This window comes from Lagopus muta, chromosome 2 (genome assembly GCF_023343835.1).
Source record: "Lagopus muta isolate bLagMut1 chromosome 2, bLagMut1 primary, whole genome shotgun sequence".
NCBI classification, from domain to species: Eukaryota; Metazoa; Chordata; class Aves; order Galliformes; family Phasianidae; genus Lagopus; species Lagopus muta.
Window position 1 is genome coordinate 53687075 of NC_064434.1, and position 16751 is coordinate 53703825.

General features: G+C 43.9%; 1 protein-coding gene across 1 annotated transcript in view; it reads right to left on the minus strand.

Moving 5' to 3' along the window:
* The window catches only part of MOXD1 (monooxygenase DBH like 1), a 51371-nt gene extending 50790 nt beyond the window's left edge, over positions 1-581 (minus strand). The window contains exon 1 of the mRNA XM_048936053.1: positions 318-581. Within this exon, the coding sequence (XP_048792010.1) occupies positions 318-581 (264 nt within the window). The remainder of the gene's footprint in view (positions 1-317) is intronic.
* Between the last annotated feature and the right edge of the window lie 16170 nt (positions 582-16751).

The following is a 16751-nucleotide window of genomic DNA, read 5'->3' on the forward strand; positions in this document are numbered from 1 at the left end:
CGCTCCCGTCCCATCCGGGTCCAGGCTCTCAGTACCCGCGGAAGAAGCGCCCAAGGGGACAGGCGAAGGCTGAGGCGCTTTGGGATGAAGGAAACCCGACACCTCCGACAGCACCCGTGCAGAAGTTTGGAAGGAAGATTGGCGGGGCGCGGACCGAAAGGAGGGGAGAGGCGCGCAACAATGGGAAAAACCGAAGGGCCAGGAGGAAGGAGCGGAGCGGAGGTAGAAGAAGCGGGGCGGGGAAGGGGACGTCCGCGCGGGGAGAAAGAGGAGCAGGGACGGCCGCCAGACAAAGAGCAGGGGATGCGGGTCCTTACCTGCAGGTAGGGCTGTCCGCCCTCCACGCCCCCCACCACTATGTCGGCCGAAGCCATGCCGCCGCCGGCCGAGAGCCCGAAGCCCACGTAACCGCGGGTGCGCACCTCCAGGCGGAAGGCGAGCGCGCTGCCGCGGCGGCCCCACAGCAGGCGGTAGGCGGCCGCGCCGTCCAGCACCGCGACGTGCGGGTAGCTCCGCGCCGCGGCCGCGGCGGTGCCCAGCAGCGCGCCCAACAGCAGCGCCCAAGGGCGCAGCGGCCGCATCCTCCCGCCGCGCAGCGCCGCGCGTGGCACTGGGCGCGCGTGGGAGCGTGCGCGCCCGGCAGCGCGGAGGAGGGATGGGACGGTCACCCCGCCCAGCCGCGGGCCGGCCCCGTCGGGGCAGCGCCCCGCCACCGCCGCTTTGTCCACTCCCGCCCCGCCGGCAGCACCTGCGGCCGCGCGCCGACGACGGAGGGTGGGTTTGCTTCGAGGTACGGCGCGGCGGCGGAGGGTCACGGCCGGCAGGTTGCGTCGGCCCTCGCCGCCTCCCGTTCGCACGTAGTTAAAGTGAAGTTGCGCCGCTGGATTTGGGAGCGTGTCTAATTCCGATGGAAAGAGTGCCATACTCAGCGCGGTGAAAAGCTGATTCTGCGAAAACCACTCAAAGCAGAACGTAAGGGAGGTAATAGCGTGTCGTTCGTAGGCTTCTGTGTGCAAATGCCTGACAAACATCACCAAGTGAGGTGTGGAGCAAACTGCAGAATTTCTAAAAGAGAAAAGGATGAGGAAATGGTAAGCACCAAGAAATTACTTTCATCCGAAGCACTGTAAGAAATACAAGGGGCAAAAATAACAGTGAGTGATTAAATACTGGAGACACGGACCTGATTTTTAAAGGGGCAGATTGGTGTGAGAGCGCTTCCAACTGTAGCAGTAATTTCAAAGGCGACCAACAGTGCAGAGCACACGGAGGTGTTGGGCGGTACTGTACTAATGCCCACAACTGGATGGGTTTCACTGAAGCAGAAACTGTAACTGCACGGTACCTGTGCCGTGTCGTCTGTCACAGAGTTAAGCAGAATATGCTGAAGATCTCCAGGGGCAGAGGAGTGGGAAGAATGAAGGATATTCCTTACAGAGGGGCTTAGTTTTCTTAAAATGTTTTCTTACTTTTCTTTTAAGGCTGTGTATTACGTTCTTACACAGCAGAAACCCTAAGAATCACAGAATTACAGAGTTAGAAGGGACCTCAAAGCCCATTCAGCCCCGATCCCCTGCTGTGGGCAGGGCTGCCACCCACCAGCACAGGCTGCCCAGGGCCTCATCCAACCTAGCCTTGAGTGTCTCCAGGGATGAGGGTCAGAAAGCCAGAGAGCAGGCTCTGAGTAACCCAGACTTTGGGAAGCTGAGATCATTCCGGAGAGCTCAGCCAAAAGCCGAGGCAGTGTGTACTCTGGTAAACTGGACAGGCTGTGGTGTTTCAGAAGGCAGAGCAGAGGTCTGCCCTGTGACAGGGGGTTGGCAAAAGTGGCAGCACTGTGGGCAGCCAGGTGTTCCTGGTGAGCTGCCGGGAGTCCTACCCTGAGGAGCAGCCCCCAGGCAGTATGGTGTGCCCTAAGTTCCCTGTGACCATGGGGTGCTTCCCTGTTCCACAGCACTGGAAGCCAACCCTGGGCTACTCCCAGGCTTTCTTTTGCAGAGAAATTACGTTTTGAAGGCTGAGGGCTGGTGCAAGGACAATGCCGTGCCAACCCTGGGGCTACAGCCTGTCCCTGGCTGTGGAACTGGACTGAGGCTCAGAGGCCCCGCTCACCCCCCCACACTGATGAACTTGGAATAGTAGAAGGGTGGGAATCACAGCCCTACAGTTTTCCAAACTCCAGCAGACATTTTTCCATTAAGACAAGCCATCCCAACGGAACTGCATGCTTCATCTACAAGCACAGTGACAAACCCAACCTTTTCAGGCTTGCTGCTATTTATACTCCTAAGAACAATACCAGTGCAATAAAACTTTCCTAGTGGAGTTAGAAGAGGCACTCTGTGGGAAGAGCAGCACAGTTCCCAAAATTCACAGTTAACAGACTTTGGTGACTTCAACAAAAACATTTGTTTTGCGTAAGAAAAAGACCAAACTCTCACAAAACCACATTGGGTGACACCTCCTGGCTGAACCCAGCCCTGTGCTTCTCTCCCAGGGGAAGGCAGTCTCACAGTGATGGGTGTTTTCCTCTCGGATCTCTTGCTGCTGTTGTAGGATAATAGTGCCCATTGCTCCCTCACACAATTACACAGGAGTTGCTCACACACCAAAAAAAGGGTTAAAAATTTTGTTCACGTCACAAACACTGGAGAAAATATGCACAAGAGGTGCGTAAAGCATGAAGAACTCACAAACGCAGGCACCCTTTGATACAAACCATGCACTTCGTGGTGGAGATGTTCCACCCACCACTTCCCAGCACTGCAAGAGGAAAAAACATATCCAAGGTGGAGCATCAGCCCACGTCCATCTAGAGGAAAGCTGGATGTCAATCAAGGAACTGCTGAAGCTGTGTAAGAAACAATCTCATATATATATATATATATATATATACGGAGAGAGAAAGTAAACCACTCAGAGCTGGCAGTGACAGTGAGCTTCATTCAGAGCAACACCTCCCTTGAACACAGCTCTTGGCTAAAGGGCAGACTGCACACCGCCTGGCTGATTAGTGCAGAAGTATTTTAAGCCTATAGGGTGAAGGCCTTCCCAGGTGCTGCAATCCATGGCTGCAGGTGCATTACCAGCAAGTGTGGCACCATGCACCTGTGAATAACGCTGCAGTACATAGCAGTCACTGGGAAAAAAAATCTCCTATTAAACCTATGTAAAAAGCATGGAAACTGTGTGTGCACCGTGTGATGGATGGATGGGCAAATAGCAATGTGTATTACATTGGCAAAAGTATCAATCTATGAAGCATAGACAACCATTTTTAAATTGTATATACTTACAGCTATGTATCTTAACTGCAGTCCCACTTTAGGGTGGATGAGTGCTGGAAGTGAAAGTGGAAAAATGGGGGTTGGGATAAATCCAAATGAAAGGGAAAGGGCTCCTGGGTTTCCCTGGGGAGCTGTGACCGGCAGAGATGCGCTGCCGATGGCCCTTGGCTCTGAGTCAGCTCCCAGCACTGCACTGCAGGAGGGGCCGCAGCAAAGCGCTTCCCTTCACAGAGGTGCTCTCAGAAGAAGTGAAAAGACAACAACCGCAACCAAGAGAAATGAGAGAGAGACTCTTTGCTGTGAAGCCTGTATGCTTTTCCAACTGGTCTAATAAAAACCGTGCCCTCCAATTTTCTCTCCCAAGAGAAGTGAGAAGTTTCTATGAACTTGACTCAGACTGTTTGGAAATTTGGCAGTGTCTGCAGATACCAGCCTGCCAGCATGGAAAAGTAAGCTAAACAATTCTGCTAATGCCCCGAACACAGCACTGGGAAAATAGACTCTTTTTTTTGTTGTTGTTTTTTCCCCTAAAATTTTGTTTTTCTCTCCTCAGGCGAGTAACTTCAAGCATCAACAGACATGAGGCAAAACTCATTGTAATAATACCTGAAGGCATCCTGGTCTTTACTTGTGTCAGTTTGAGATTAACAGAGCGTTTCACACTTGGGTTGAAGGTAGCACAGGGGAGCTCCAAAGCAATCCTAACCAAAGCCAAGATAAAGCTTCCTTTAAAGAGCATCAAGGTAGAACTGCTCCACCTCCGTTCCCAGAGGTGCCAAATGTTTCTTCCAGCTCCAGTGATTAATGTGTATTACTTCATAAGAAGAATTTGTAACTTCTTGGAATGCCAACGAGAAAGCAAAAACAATGGTGTCTTCTTCTCTGCTCCCCCCAGCAAAAGAAAATAAAAATGCAAAACAGCTACATCAAATGCACAGTCAGAGAATTAGAAATTGTTATATGAGCCTCTGTGTGGTTAATCTGTTTACAGAGATCAATTAAATTGTAAGTATTTTCCATTGCACCACGTAAAAATAATTTTCAAGCGTTTGAGAAACAGGGTGAGAAAAAAAAAAGACAAATGAAAAGAATAAAAAACTTTAAAAACTTAAAGATGAACCAAAAAATCAAATCCAGATATTTACTGAAGCTTGGGAAAACTTGTATCCCCACCTTGACTGGTGCCTTGCTTTCAGAGGGCAGTTACTCTCAGAAGATATACTGGAGCCATACATTTCCCCTCTCAGAGCTTCTCCGTGCCTCCAATATCCTCTCAGAAAAACATGGGAGTGCATAAGAACAATGAATACAGAATTTCTGGTGTATTTACATGACTGTTTTGTTCTCCTAAGTGCAGCTTCATAAACATCAACAAAATAGGCATCATGCTTTTCTCTCACCTTAGTTAAGCAGGTTAGAACAAAAGGCTTGTTCTCACCTTCCAAGAGTTTTGTTTTCCTGTATTTTGAGCATTTTAACCAAATGTTTAACAGCAACCAAGTCACTGCACACGCCTGAGGAAATGTTTGGCACTGCTGGAGGCACATGAACATTTCCACCTTCCTCTTGAAGCAGCTTTGGCCCTAGACCAAGACAGAGGAGTGCTGCTGCTCCTCTCATTTGCACTGGTACTCATGTTATCCAGGAGCCCACACTGCTGGCTCAGCATTTCCAAGGCAACATCAAGTCCAGCCTTCCTGCCCTCAGCACCCCATCTGCTCATCGTAGGCAGAACTATGGACACCAGATGGGTTTATTCCATGTAGGTATCATCCCAGTATAACAAACTTCCAGATGGATCTACAGCCTAACTCCCTGTCACTCTCACCACCTTGATATCAGAATCTGGATTTACATCAGTCCTTCCGGTGGGGAACAGAAAATGAATTCAGAAGTAGGTAAAGGTTATTTTGTTTCACTTTCCATGGGTGAAAATAGACTCCTGGTTGTTCTCCATTAACAAGATAGTGTTGCACTGGCTAAGGAATTTACAAAACTTTTTATAAAATGTTACGAGATATATTTGTGTTAATTAGTAGTGTACAGCCAATATCCAATACGCATGGATTTCCTGCACATAAACTGAATCACATAAGAGAACAGCCAGCATGCACCTTGGCCAAAGCTCACCACCAGCACTGAACGTTGTAGGAACTGATGGAAATCAAACTTTTGTATGTCTGTGGGACACCTCATTTTCTACAAATTGCCAGAACACAGTTCTGTGCTGAGCTGCTCTCTAGCAAGAAAGCCTTAATACATGGGTAGGTGTTAGGCTACCTGCAGTAAGGCTAAATCATAATTAGGTGACTCATTACAGTACAATGGAGACACCATCACTTGGCCTTCACTCCCTATCTTCCCTCTACCCTTAGGAGCATCCTTCAGAGGGTCATGCCAGGAGCAAAAGGCCATCTCTAATTTCCAACAACATGCTAAACCTATGTGTTCCCCACAGCACTAAAACCTTTCTCTTCCCATCTACATACAGGTCCTACAGACATAACCTGTGGGCCTCAATTAATGACAAACTCTTGATATGTAAAGAATATAAACACTGTTAATTAGAGAAATCTCTCTAATTTTAAATGCATGCAAACTACAGCTGAGCAAGTAAAAATAATGATAACCATTGAAAACAATGGAGTTACATACACTGCTTTTTAAAAATAAATGAGTAGTCCGAGGCTTTTGGTTTTGGTACTTTCTGGTGCACCAAAATGTCTGAAATTCTGAACCCTCTATATCACTGAATCATTAAGATTGGAAAAGACTGATGATCTACTAAGATCATCAAGTCCAGCCATCAATCAGCTTCTTACAGTGCCATTAAAAATTCAATCCACGTTTTGAAGTAATAACTCAAGGATTTTGGTGATTATACAAAACATCTGGATGAATGTGATAAAATAAAATAGCCTCTTGTATTTCCTGTAGTTCTGCATCTAAAAATCAACTCCTTTACTCCTCCTCTAATAGGGCAAAGATAGATCTTTTTATTTGGAGAAGGGACAGAGCACAGGAAGCCAACCAGCTCCAGAAAGAGCAGTGTGCAGCAGGTAGATTCTCAACACAGTGACACCACTGAAACAAGTGGAGTCATACAGCTTCTCTCTCCTGTGTCTTAGTCATTTCATACACAAAAACAAACCAAGGTTATTTAATTAAAGTCATTTTCTTATTGGTTACAAGGTGATAGTAGATAGATTTTTAGTAGATTTTGTTGGTTAATTAAATGTTCTCTATAGTTATCTCCACATAATACTGAATTTTTGACAGTGTATTTTAACTGGTTAATGACTTTAATATTAACATCTTTCTTACTAAAAATAATTATCAGTCTGAGAGTATACCTCTGGATCCTCTCTTCCTTAAGGCAAACTGGGTAAAATCAGCATGGAGGCCTTAAATACAGTAATGCACTCACTAGGCTGGAATTACCTTCCTGAGACCACCTAAGGTAAGCCTTGACTCCAGAACAAGACTGGACTTTACCTGGGTCAGGACTGAGAGACAAAACTGCCTAGTCTGCCCTATAGGAAGCTCATCAGCACTGATTTATTTTCTGTTCCCCTCCTCACTTCTCCCTTCTCATAACACTGACTCTGATCCAACACTATGCTCCCCCTCAAACAGCTCTGCTGAGTCACCAGTCTTAATAAAGGCAATTTAGGACCACAGCTGCTGTTCTGAAACTTACACATCCATCTGACTGACTGGAAGCCAGCACAGATGCTCCTGTGGGGGCAGGAGTGCCATTCTTGGTACCTCAACTCCACTGCCTTGCCTTCCTTGCTGGTCAAGTTCAGGTAATGTAATAATTGGTGGGTAAAGGGGGACAATCTTTACTTTTTTCTTAATTGGACAAATATATATAGAGAGAATAGCTTTATTTTCCCTCTCTTATTTATATTATAAAACAGAAGGAGGAAGGAAGGTGGGACTTTGTGCCTTTGGGGAAATAAGCTGATATGCACGAGAAAGCACATCCCCAGGCTGTTTTCTCTTTGCAAACAGGCTGAATAACCTGTCCAAACTATAAATACACAAGGCACAAAAATATAGCAGAAAGGGGAGTTGCCAAATATACTGCATCCTTTGGTCAACAGTGGTAGCATCTGTCTTCCCAATGACTTCTGAATATTATCACGCGATTGCTTCATCACGTAAAAGTTTCCAGAATTCTTCAACACAGCAAACCATTGAACACTGTTCTCTTTCCACTGAAGTCAGTGGTAAATCTCTGAATGCAAACAGAAGTAATCTTGCTTTTGAGAAGGAAAACATTCATCGATAGCAAAAATATCCCTCCCCAGCACTCTGCTGAGATGAGGTTTTCTACTCAGAACGGAAGCAATACATTTTGCTCGTACAAATAGCAACCTTGCTGCCTCTCCTTCCCAAACATTTGCACACACACATCTTGGCTTGTGTCTAAGCAATGAATAAAGTTGCAATTAAATGTAGAGCTTACATATAAAGCACATTCATACGAAATACATGCAGATTGAGGAATAAGTAGCTTGCTTGCTGATTTGAAAATACATTTACTGTAAGATTTCCAAAAGATGGTATTTAACATTGTCATCATTAAAATGTCTGGATTTTTCAGCTGGATTTTTTAGGTTGCCTGCCGTGACCACAGGTGTTCTTGTCCAGTTTCACACCTTGAATTGCAAGCACAGTTGTTGCTAAAGCAAAAGGAATATGACAGAATATAATGCAATTAAAATCCTTAAAACAAACAAATGACATTGTCTCTTGAAATTGGCAATGTCAGCAATAGAACACTAACTTCAGGAGGCACTCAGCTGACTCAGCTGCAGAGGAACACAGATATGCCAGACCATACATCAAGTGTAGAAAGTGCCATGGCTATATAATAGAAAAGGTACACTAGAAGCAACAATGCTGGAAGACTGTGGCATCGTGGTAAAAAGGGGTAAAAAAAACCAACACACACACAAAAAAGGGTAGATGTGGCACAAAAGGACATGGTTTAATGGGCATGGTGGTGATGGTTAGACTAGATGATCTTAGCTTTTTTTTTTTCCCAACCTCAGTGAATTTATGATTCTGTGATCATAACTAAATAACCTTCCAGCATGAAACAGCAGAGAGAACTGGTTGTGCCACCAGTGAAGGAGGCCAGATCTGCCATGCCACAATCCCTACTCCAGAGTCCCTGTACTGAACAGACAATTAAGAAACAGAAAATACATGGATAACAACCAAAATACTCCCTGAATGTCTGGAGAACCTGAATCTTTTTGTAGCTTCGAGTTGAAGATAGAAGATGAGTTGATCACAACCTCTAAGTATCTATGAGATAACATTAGAGTAAAAAGATAATCCATAAATAAAATACTACCCAATTGCATCACTGAAAGCTGAAACTATCCAAAGTCAGAAGAAGGACAATGAATGGAAAAGTTAAATGGTAAATACAAACACTTTCCAGAAGGTGCAGCAGGCAGTGCTGTCTTCTAAGCAGGACCTGTGCTCGTCTACACAAGTACATGCCAACTCAGCCAAAGCTGTGATTTTGATGCTGAAATTTTTGTGCAATAATCCATGGCCCCCACAGCTCTGGTGATTGGAGACCTCTGGGGAGAGGTCTGTGCTCAATGGTTTTGGACCAAACTATAATTGGAAATGATGGGATAACAATTAGATCATGTCCTGTCTAGTGTTACAGACTCCCAAGCTCAATTTGGTCATTCAAATGTTGCTTTAAGATAATTATTTTATCAATTTACATTCTTATTCTTTTGAACTATAGCTGTATTATGGATAGAGCATCATTAGTGCATAGATATATATTTTTAGTTGTTCATATTTTTTCAAAAATATTATGCAAGTACTGCTGAAAAAAGAGTAAGTATCATGAAAGATTTCAGGACATCCATAACACAGTGGATCTCAGACATATATTTTAAACGTCAGCAGAAAAACAGCTGTCAAATACCTCCATATGAGCACTAATTGTAAAGATTTTGGTCTGCCTGATGTCCAAAGGCAGAAACACTTTCAAATTAGGGCTCATTTCACCAAATTTAGTCTTCCAAACATAACTAAACAAATCATTGCTGGTAGCACATGATATCAGTACAAAGCACAAATACACATTATTTCAATTTTTGGTGATGATGGGTTTGCAAATACACCCATGAGACCGAAGGCTGGAACCCGTACTTAAGCAATCCTTCTACACATGGTTGTACCAGCTGGACACAATATCCACACAGTCACAGTCTATCTGCAGAGATTCTTGGCTGGAGCTGTATTTGGCACTTTCTGCTGGTGGTATGGGTTTGGGTCCTTGTCTGCTTTACACTCCAACAGATGACTCCAGGTGCCCTAAACCACGTGGATTTAAAGGTCATCACAAAAGTCATGCAGAAACAGCTGCCTGTTTTCTGGCTTTCGTTTTAACCAAGGCTTTAATTCCTTTTGTATTAGTCATAAACCATGATATTAGCAAAATATCATAGATAATCCCAATGCTGCCAAAACACTGCTGAGCTGTGGGAGAAAGAAACTACTTTTCATAACTGGATGTGCTTTGAGCTTCCAGGAAGGGTAGGCAGTTCTGACAAGTGGGAAAAAAATAGATTTCATTAAAAAACAAAACAAAACAAACAAAAAACACATTTACTTTTAACTATGAGGATAAAGACTGATTACTTGATTGCTAAATTGTCTTTGGGTCAGGCTGTGCGGTCATGGTTAGGGGCAGAGGAAAGCAAGAAAAGTTCTCACAGAATTGCCAGAGCAGGAGCTGCCCTTCAGCCAGTCTCAAAGACTATGAAAAAGAGGCACAATAGATAGGAAAAATAGCTCTGATTCTACTCCTGCAGACTTTGGGTTAAGAACTGGCCAGGCTGCAAGCTGTAAAACAGCAGGAGCATCCTGCAAAGCCAGGGCTGCAGGGTGCTTGCAGGGGGATGGAAGAGGGAGACATTGCAATTGCATAAGAAAAATAATAACCATGCAAATGCAAGAGCAGTGCCTTTTGTACAGTCCGGATGCAGGAGTATCCATGTACAAGGCAGTCTCCTCAAGTCTTCCTCCTCATGGAGGTAACATCAAAGGCACCCCCCAAATAGCACTTCTGCAAAGGAATATGCTTTTTTTCCTGAAATGTCTGCCTGCCCTACTTCAGTACACACATTTCAAGCAGTTACCTTTGGTAATGCTATGGCCTGTGAAACACCTTGCAAAGACTACTTCTGCACTCCAAGATTTATTTATGATACAGCATTTTGAAAACAATGACAAACTACATGTGATCAAAGCAAGAAAATAGCCTTTTATTTTCTTTTCCCTCCTGTGAGAAAAAAAAATAGTCCCCCTATGATCAACTGGGATGGACACAAGTATCACTCAGAAGGCAAAACTATGGGGTAATTCCATTAGAGAGGAGCTCTGTTTCTCATTTGGGAAAGGATATGCAATACAGTAGTAGAGGCCCCAGAGGCAGCAGTGTTCAGCAGTCTCTCTGGGCCCAGAAAAGCCCACCTTCCTGCTTGGACTAGGGCCACTGCACTTCCAGCACCTCACCGTGGACTTGTGTACACCCTTTAAAAACATCATTCCCAATACCAACGTGCTTATCAGCAATAACTCACTAACAGGATTTGCCCTCTGACAGATCCCTGCCCTCAGTTTTACAGGTCTCCTTTAAAATACAAACACCACTACTGCCAGTAGATCATGACTCGTTCTGGCAGTACAATGCTCTGGAGCCCACATACCTGGATCCACAGAAGATCTGCTTGTGAAGCAGGGCTCCTCAAGGAGGACTTCAGTGCTCTTCCCCAGAGCCTTCGTGGGAGATGGAGGAAGCGGTCACAGTGCATAACCAGCTGTGGTCACAGCCTCAAAAGGTTTCTGTGATACCAATCCTGTTGTCGACCGCTTCTTTCCTGCCCAGTAGCACAATGTGTCATTTTGAGTAAGTCGCTGCATTTCACGGACCTTAAATCATAATGTCTGTTTTGTTTAGCTTCATTCTTCTCTCTCTTCCTGTAAGACTGACACCACAGTAGCCAAACTCTGTGTTCCACCAAACAGATGATCTCCAAGTAATGAAATCTGGTTCAAAATCACTGTACTGTAATTTCACAGTACTAAGTATAGGTCAGATTCTGACTCCTCAGCATTTTTCAGGACCTTCTGTATTATTTTAACACCATACTTTTGTTACATGCAATCTAAGGCTTTGGTAGAATAAGAAGTTACAATTTCAACCCAAACTTCCCTGCAAATTGCTGGTTTACATACTCACAGCCTGTTGCAAGGCTCACAGATTTCTCTGTTAAGTATATCAACACTAGTTCAAAAGAAAAAAAAATAAACCCACAATTACTTGTTTATTCTTTCTGTGCCGCTTCCAAGATAGTGATGAGAAAAAATATTTTCTTAAAACAAACAAACAAACAAACAAACAAACAAAAAAACAACCAAAAACGCCAACAAAGCAACAACTAACCTTAAGAATTTTCCAGTCATTACATCTTGAGCTGAAGAGCTTGGGTTTTTCTTTTCCCCCACTCCTTTATATCACCAATCCGAGCTCTTACAGCTGGTGGAAAAAATACTGTCAGTAGAATAGTAGAATCACTCAGGTTGGAAAAGGCCTTAAAGATCATTGAGTCCAACCACAACCTAACCATACTACCCTAACAACCTTCCACTAAATCATGTTCCTGAGTACTACATCCAAACGGATTTTAAACACATCCACCTCCCTGGGGAGCCTATACCACTGCCCAACAACCCTTTCTGTAAAGAAGTTTTTCCTGATATCCAACCTAAACTTACTCTGGTTCAACTGACGACCATTTCCCCTCGTCCTGTCATCTGTCACCAATGAGAAGAGACCAACCCCTCTCTCGCTGTAAGCACCTTTCAGATATTGGAAGAGAGCAATCAGGTCTCCTCAGTCTCCTCTTCCCCAGACTGAACAGCCCCAGTTCCTTCAGTCTCTCCTCATATGGCATATTCTCCAAGCCCTTCACCAGCCTTGTTGCCCTTCTCTGGACCTGCTCCAGCATCTCAATGTCCTTTCTGTACTGATGTACCCAAAACTGAACACTCCAGGTGAGACCTCACCAATGCTGAGTACAGGGGCAGGATGACTTCCCTAGTCCTGCTCACTGCACCATTCCTGATACAAGCCAGGATGCCATTGGCCTTCTTGACCACTTAGGCATACTGCTGGCTCATATTCAGCCAACTGTCCATCACCAAGTACACCAAGGTCCCTTTCCATTAGGCAGATTTCCAGCCATCCCTCCCCAAGCCTGTAGGGTTGCCTGGGATTGTTGTGACCAAAATGCAGGACCTGACACTTGGCCCTATTGAAACTCACACAGTTAACCTTGGCCCATTGATCCAGTTTATCCAGCTCCCTCTGTAGTTCTTTTCTCCCCTCAGGCAGATCAACATCCCTCCCAGTAGCATGATGGCTTTGCAACTTGTCCAGCTTGGTCTGATCTTTGTGGGAAAAGGCAGCAGAGATAGGAATACACACAGATCTGTATGCTCCAGGCTCTACCACTACGCTGTTGCATAGTGTGTGTCTGAATTTCAAGCAGGCAGGAGATTTTTGCTGTTGTGTAGGTGTTTTTTTTTGTGATAATTTTTTCCCCCATCACTACCTTGAAATCAGCAGTGTTGTGAGGTGCCGTAATTACCTCTTGGCTGCTCTGACACAACACCTCCCCACCAGCCCTGGCCTTCTGCCATCCTGCTAAGCCCATTTCATCCCATTGCTGACAGCACTTCAAAAGTACTCTGCTTCCCACTAAAATCAAATCAGTATTATTGGCACTGTGATGACTAGTGGTCATTAAGTGCTACTCAGTACAGAGGGAAGTACACTTCAATGCATGTCCATGGGAAAAAACATACACAAACAGCTCCTAGAACAACTGTTGCTAGAAGCTCAGTTAAACGTTCTTAACTGTACATTCTCATGTCTCATTTTAATTTACAAATCATATATACACACACACTTTTTTTTTCTTTTTTTTTTTTTCTGTTAAGTTGAATTCTCAACCAGACAAATGGATAATATTGTACCTTTTGCCTTTGTTAAACATTTATGGGCTGAATTTATTAAAGACTTCATCAGAAGTTCTCAACATACACACATTGCAAAATGTATCAATGAAAGACTGAAACCCAGGATCCTTCATCCTCAGAGATGTGGGCTAAAGACTCACACTATTCTCTGTTACCACCACGACTTATTTGGGGTGGAAAAGCTTCAAGGAGATGCCCCACAAACAGATCCTGTCCCAAAGAGCCTCTAAACAGCCAGGAACTGGCCTGTTTCCTGTACTGCCTTCAGCCAGTCTGCAGCCCCACACGTGAGCCATCACTACTGTCCCTTTAGAAAGGCCTCAAATCATCATGGCCCTATGCTGAGAAGCCCCTGTCCTGTCTCCATCAAGAGAAACAAAGGAAGGCCAGCCCATATCTAAGTCTCCAAAAAATAAAAAGGCCTTGACTTCCGCTCCAGTCCTCCTCTGATTTCACTCAGAACATACCGCTCCTGAAAAATATCATAATTGGAAAACCAAGTAAAGTTCAGGGATCTGAGCACTTCCCTAAACTCATAACAAAATGATTCCACCAGATTACTAAGGTCTCAGGATACAAACAAAATTCATCACACAGAGAAGCTCCTGCTTTCTTCCTCACAGAGGTGTAAAACAACAACAGAAAAGGTATTTTTATGGCTATGGAAAAGGACAATTTTAGAAAGCTATTCATTGAAGAGCAATTTTCAAAATTTGAGTCGTGTACGGGGTGACAGTCAACCACAACCCACTGCACAGAATAATGTTGTGTACTGTATCCAGTACGAATTCAGTACAAACCTGCATAGCCATATGCAGTTTCTTGCCTGCTTTCAGGTGCAAATCCATCATCCTATTAGAGATGAGGAAATAAAAACAGAACAGCAAAACAACCAAACACTTCACTCCTGTGTCTGTCAGAAGAAACAGGATGAATGATCTTCTTCACCAAGAACAACTACAGCAAGATTGAGGCTATGACCCACTGAGTTCACAAAAGTTATTGCATTGATGGTGTCAAAGTGCTCCATCACTGAATGCCTTTGACACCGAGTGAACGTTTGCTCCTAGTCTTGAATTCCTCACCTTGCACAGTAATCATGTAGTGAACCTAACTGTTCTTATCCTCAGAAAGAAAATTAGCACAATGAATTGGCACAACTTTAAGGCAAAGCTGGTTTTACCCGTATGGGCTGCCAGATGAAAACTGGATCTCTGTCCACACGGACTGCTACAGTCTGTCCAAAACTGTAAAAATCAAGTTGAAGTGCAAATCTTTTCAACTGTTGTACATACAGAAGAAATCAGTGCAACAAGCAACAAAAGCAAAAAAAACCCACCCCAAAACTCTTTTTTTTCTCTGAATAAATCAAGAGCATATAATCCACTCTCTTCAATTTATATGGAGCAGAAGTAAATCCCAAAATAATCCCAAAACAAATTTTATATTACAAATATATTTAACAGATGCTATACATTTCAAAACAGATTTGGAGAACGTAACTTCCACACTTTATTAAAAAAGATAGACAACAAAATTGTGAAAGAAACTTCTACAAATGGAATCATGAAGAAATTCTTGACTCATCTCAAGGCACCACAGACTCTCACAAGCTGTTCCCACATTCATCTGCAAGGAAACTTGGGCTGACAACAGCAGGACTAGGGGAAATGGTTTTAAGTTGAAGGAGGGAAGATTTAGGTTAGATGTTAGGGGGAAGTTCTTTACTAGGAGAGTGGTTAGGCCCTGGAACGGGCTGCCCAGGGAGGTTGTGGATGCCCCGTCCTTGGACGTGTTTAAGGCCAGGTTGGACGGGGTCCTGGGCAACCTGATCTGAATGTGTATGTTTGGTGGCCCTGCTAGGCAGGGGGGTTGGAACTACATGATCCTTGGGGTCCCTTCCAACCCGGGTGATTCTGTGATTCTGTGATTCTGTGAAACCATAGAGAGATACATAAAAGGCTCTTTCCAATAATCCATCCATGTTTTCTCACTGTAACTTCAGATTCCACAGGTGCTCTGACACTTGATTTCATACAGTGTCACGGATGGCAGCGGCTGGTGTTTAAGTGTATCCTCTGCTTTAAATGGAAAAGCTGCTTCTGCCCTGAGACTTGAAAATTAATTACACCCTGTGCTTTAGCTGGGCCACTCAGGTGCGATCCTGCCCTTTTCCAGGGATACCACTGTGGGTCAGCAGTGGGAAAAAAACTTCTGTGTCAGTGGACAGCTGCTCATTGCTGCAGAGACCACTCCTGGAAAGATTAAGATTCACAGTTCTCTGCTCGATTTACAAACTAATTTATCAACTAATAAAAGTCATGTAGATCGGGGACAAATATTCCAGCTTCTGTATGCTTAAAATTCTCCTTTCACTATTTTAAATAAAGACTGCTTTACTAAAGACATCAAAACTAAGTATGACACAGAATAAGACTAGCCTTGATGTGTTTTTGTCACCTTACAAAGACAGTTTAAATCTACTTTTTAATAAGCATTTCTAATCTTCCCAGCTTCTTCAACCTAATTCTCTCTGACAACACAGCGGCTGGTCTGCATGATTGTATTTATGTATTCTTCATCTGGTTGAATAATAGCTGTCAGGGAACAGACAATGATATTTCTTGCTACTTCAACGATGCTTTGTGGCACTGAAGTACTTGAAGAAAGAGACACAAAGGTTCTCTTTCGCTAAGCTTCAGGAAGCTAATTTTGGGTTTCCAGTTCCTCTGTGCAGAGAGAGCATTCAGGCTGATGTGAGGGTGGGTGGGAGCATGCAAGATACACATGATTAGTAATATATTTAACTATCCTTTCTGCAAGCTGCTTCCTAACGTTCTCCCCTAAAGCAGAAAAGATGTGTCAGCTTGTGCCTGTTCACCTTTTGCAGATGAAGGTCTACCCTGCAGGCAGAGGGCATGGGGCAGCTGAAGCAGTGGCCCATACAGTGGCTCTGAGTGTAGTCAAGTCCTCTCTCATAAGCTCCAAGCAATTTTTTGGTTTGTTTTTGTTTTGAGTAAAGACAGAAAGTTGTACTATCATTTGGACTTCCTGGATTATTCAGTTTGCAGCTTCCTTCCCATTCTTATTACTACTTCCTTCCCATTCTTATTACTTATTCTTCAGACTTCAGCATGCATTGCCAAAGAGCAAGTGTTTTCTGCTTAAATGTTAAAGGAAAACATATTCATAAACCAGTTCAGGACGAATCTTGAAAAACATAGGAGGGAAAATGAACAGTGCTACTAGCAACTTTTTCTTTTTTAAAAAAATGTTAGATCTTAAAATCATATACTGATAGGTTTGAGAATGTTACTTTGTTAAATAAAGCTCCAATTGCAATCTGATTGTCTTATGCTGACAAACCTTGTG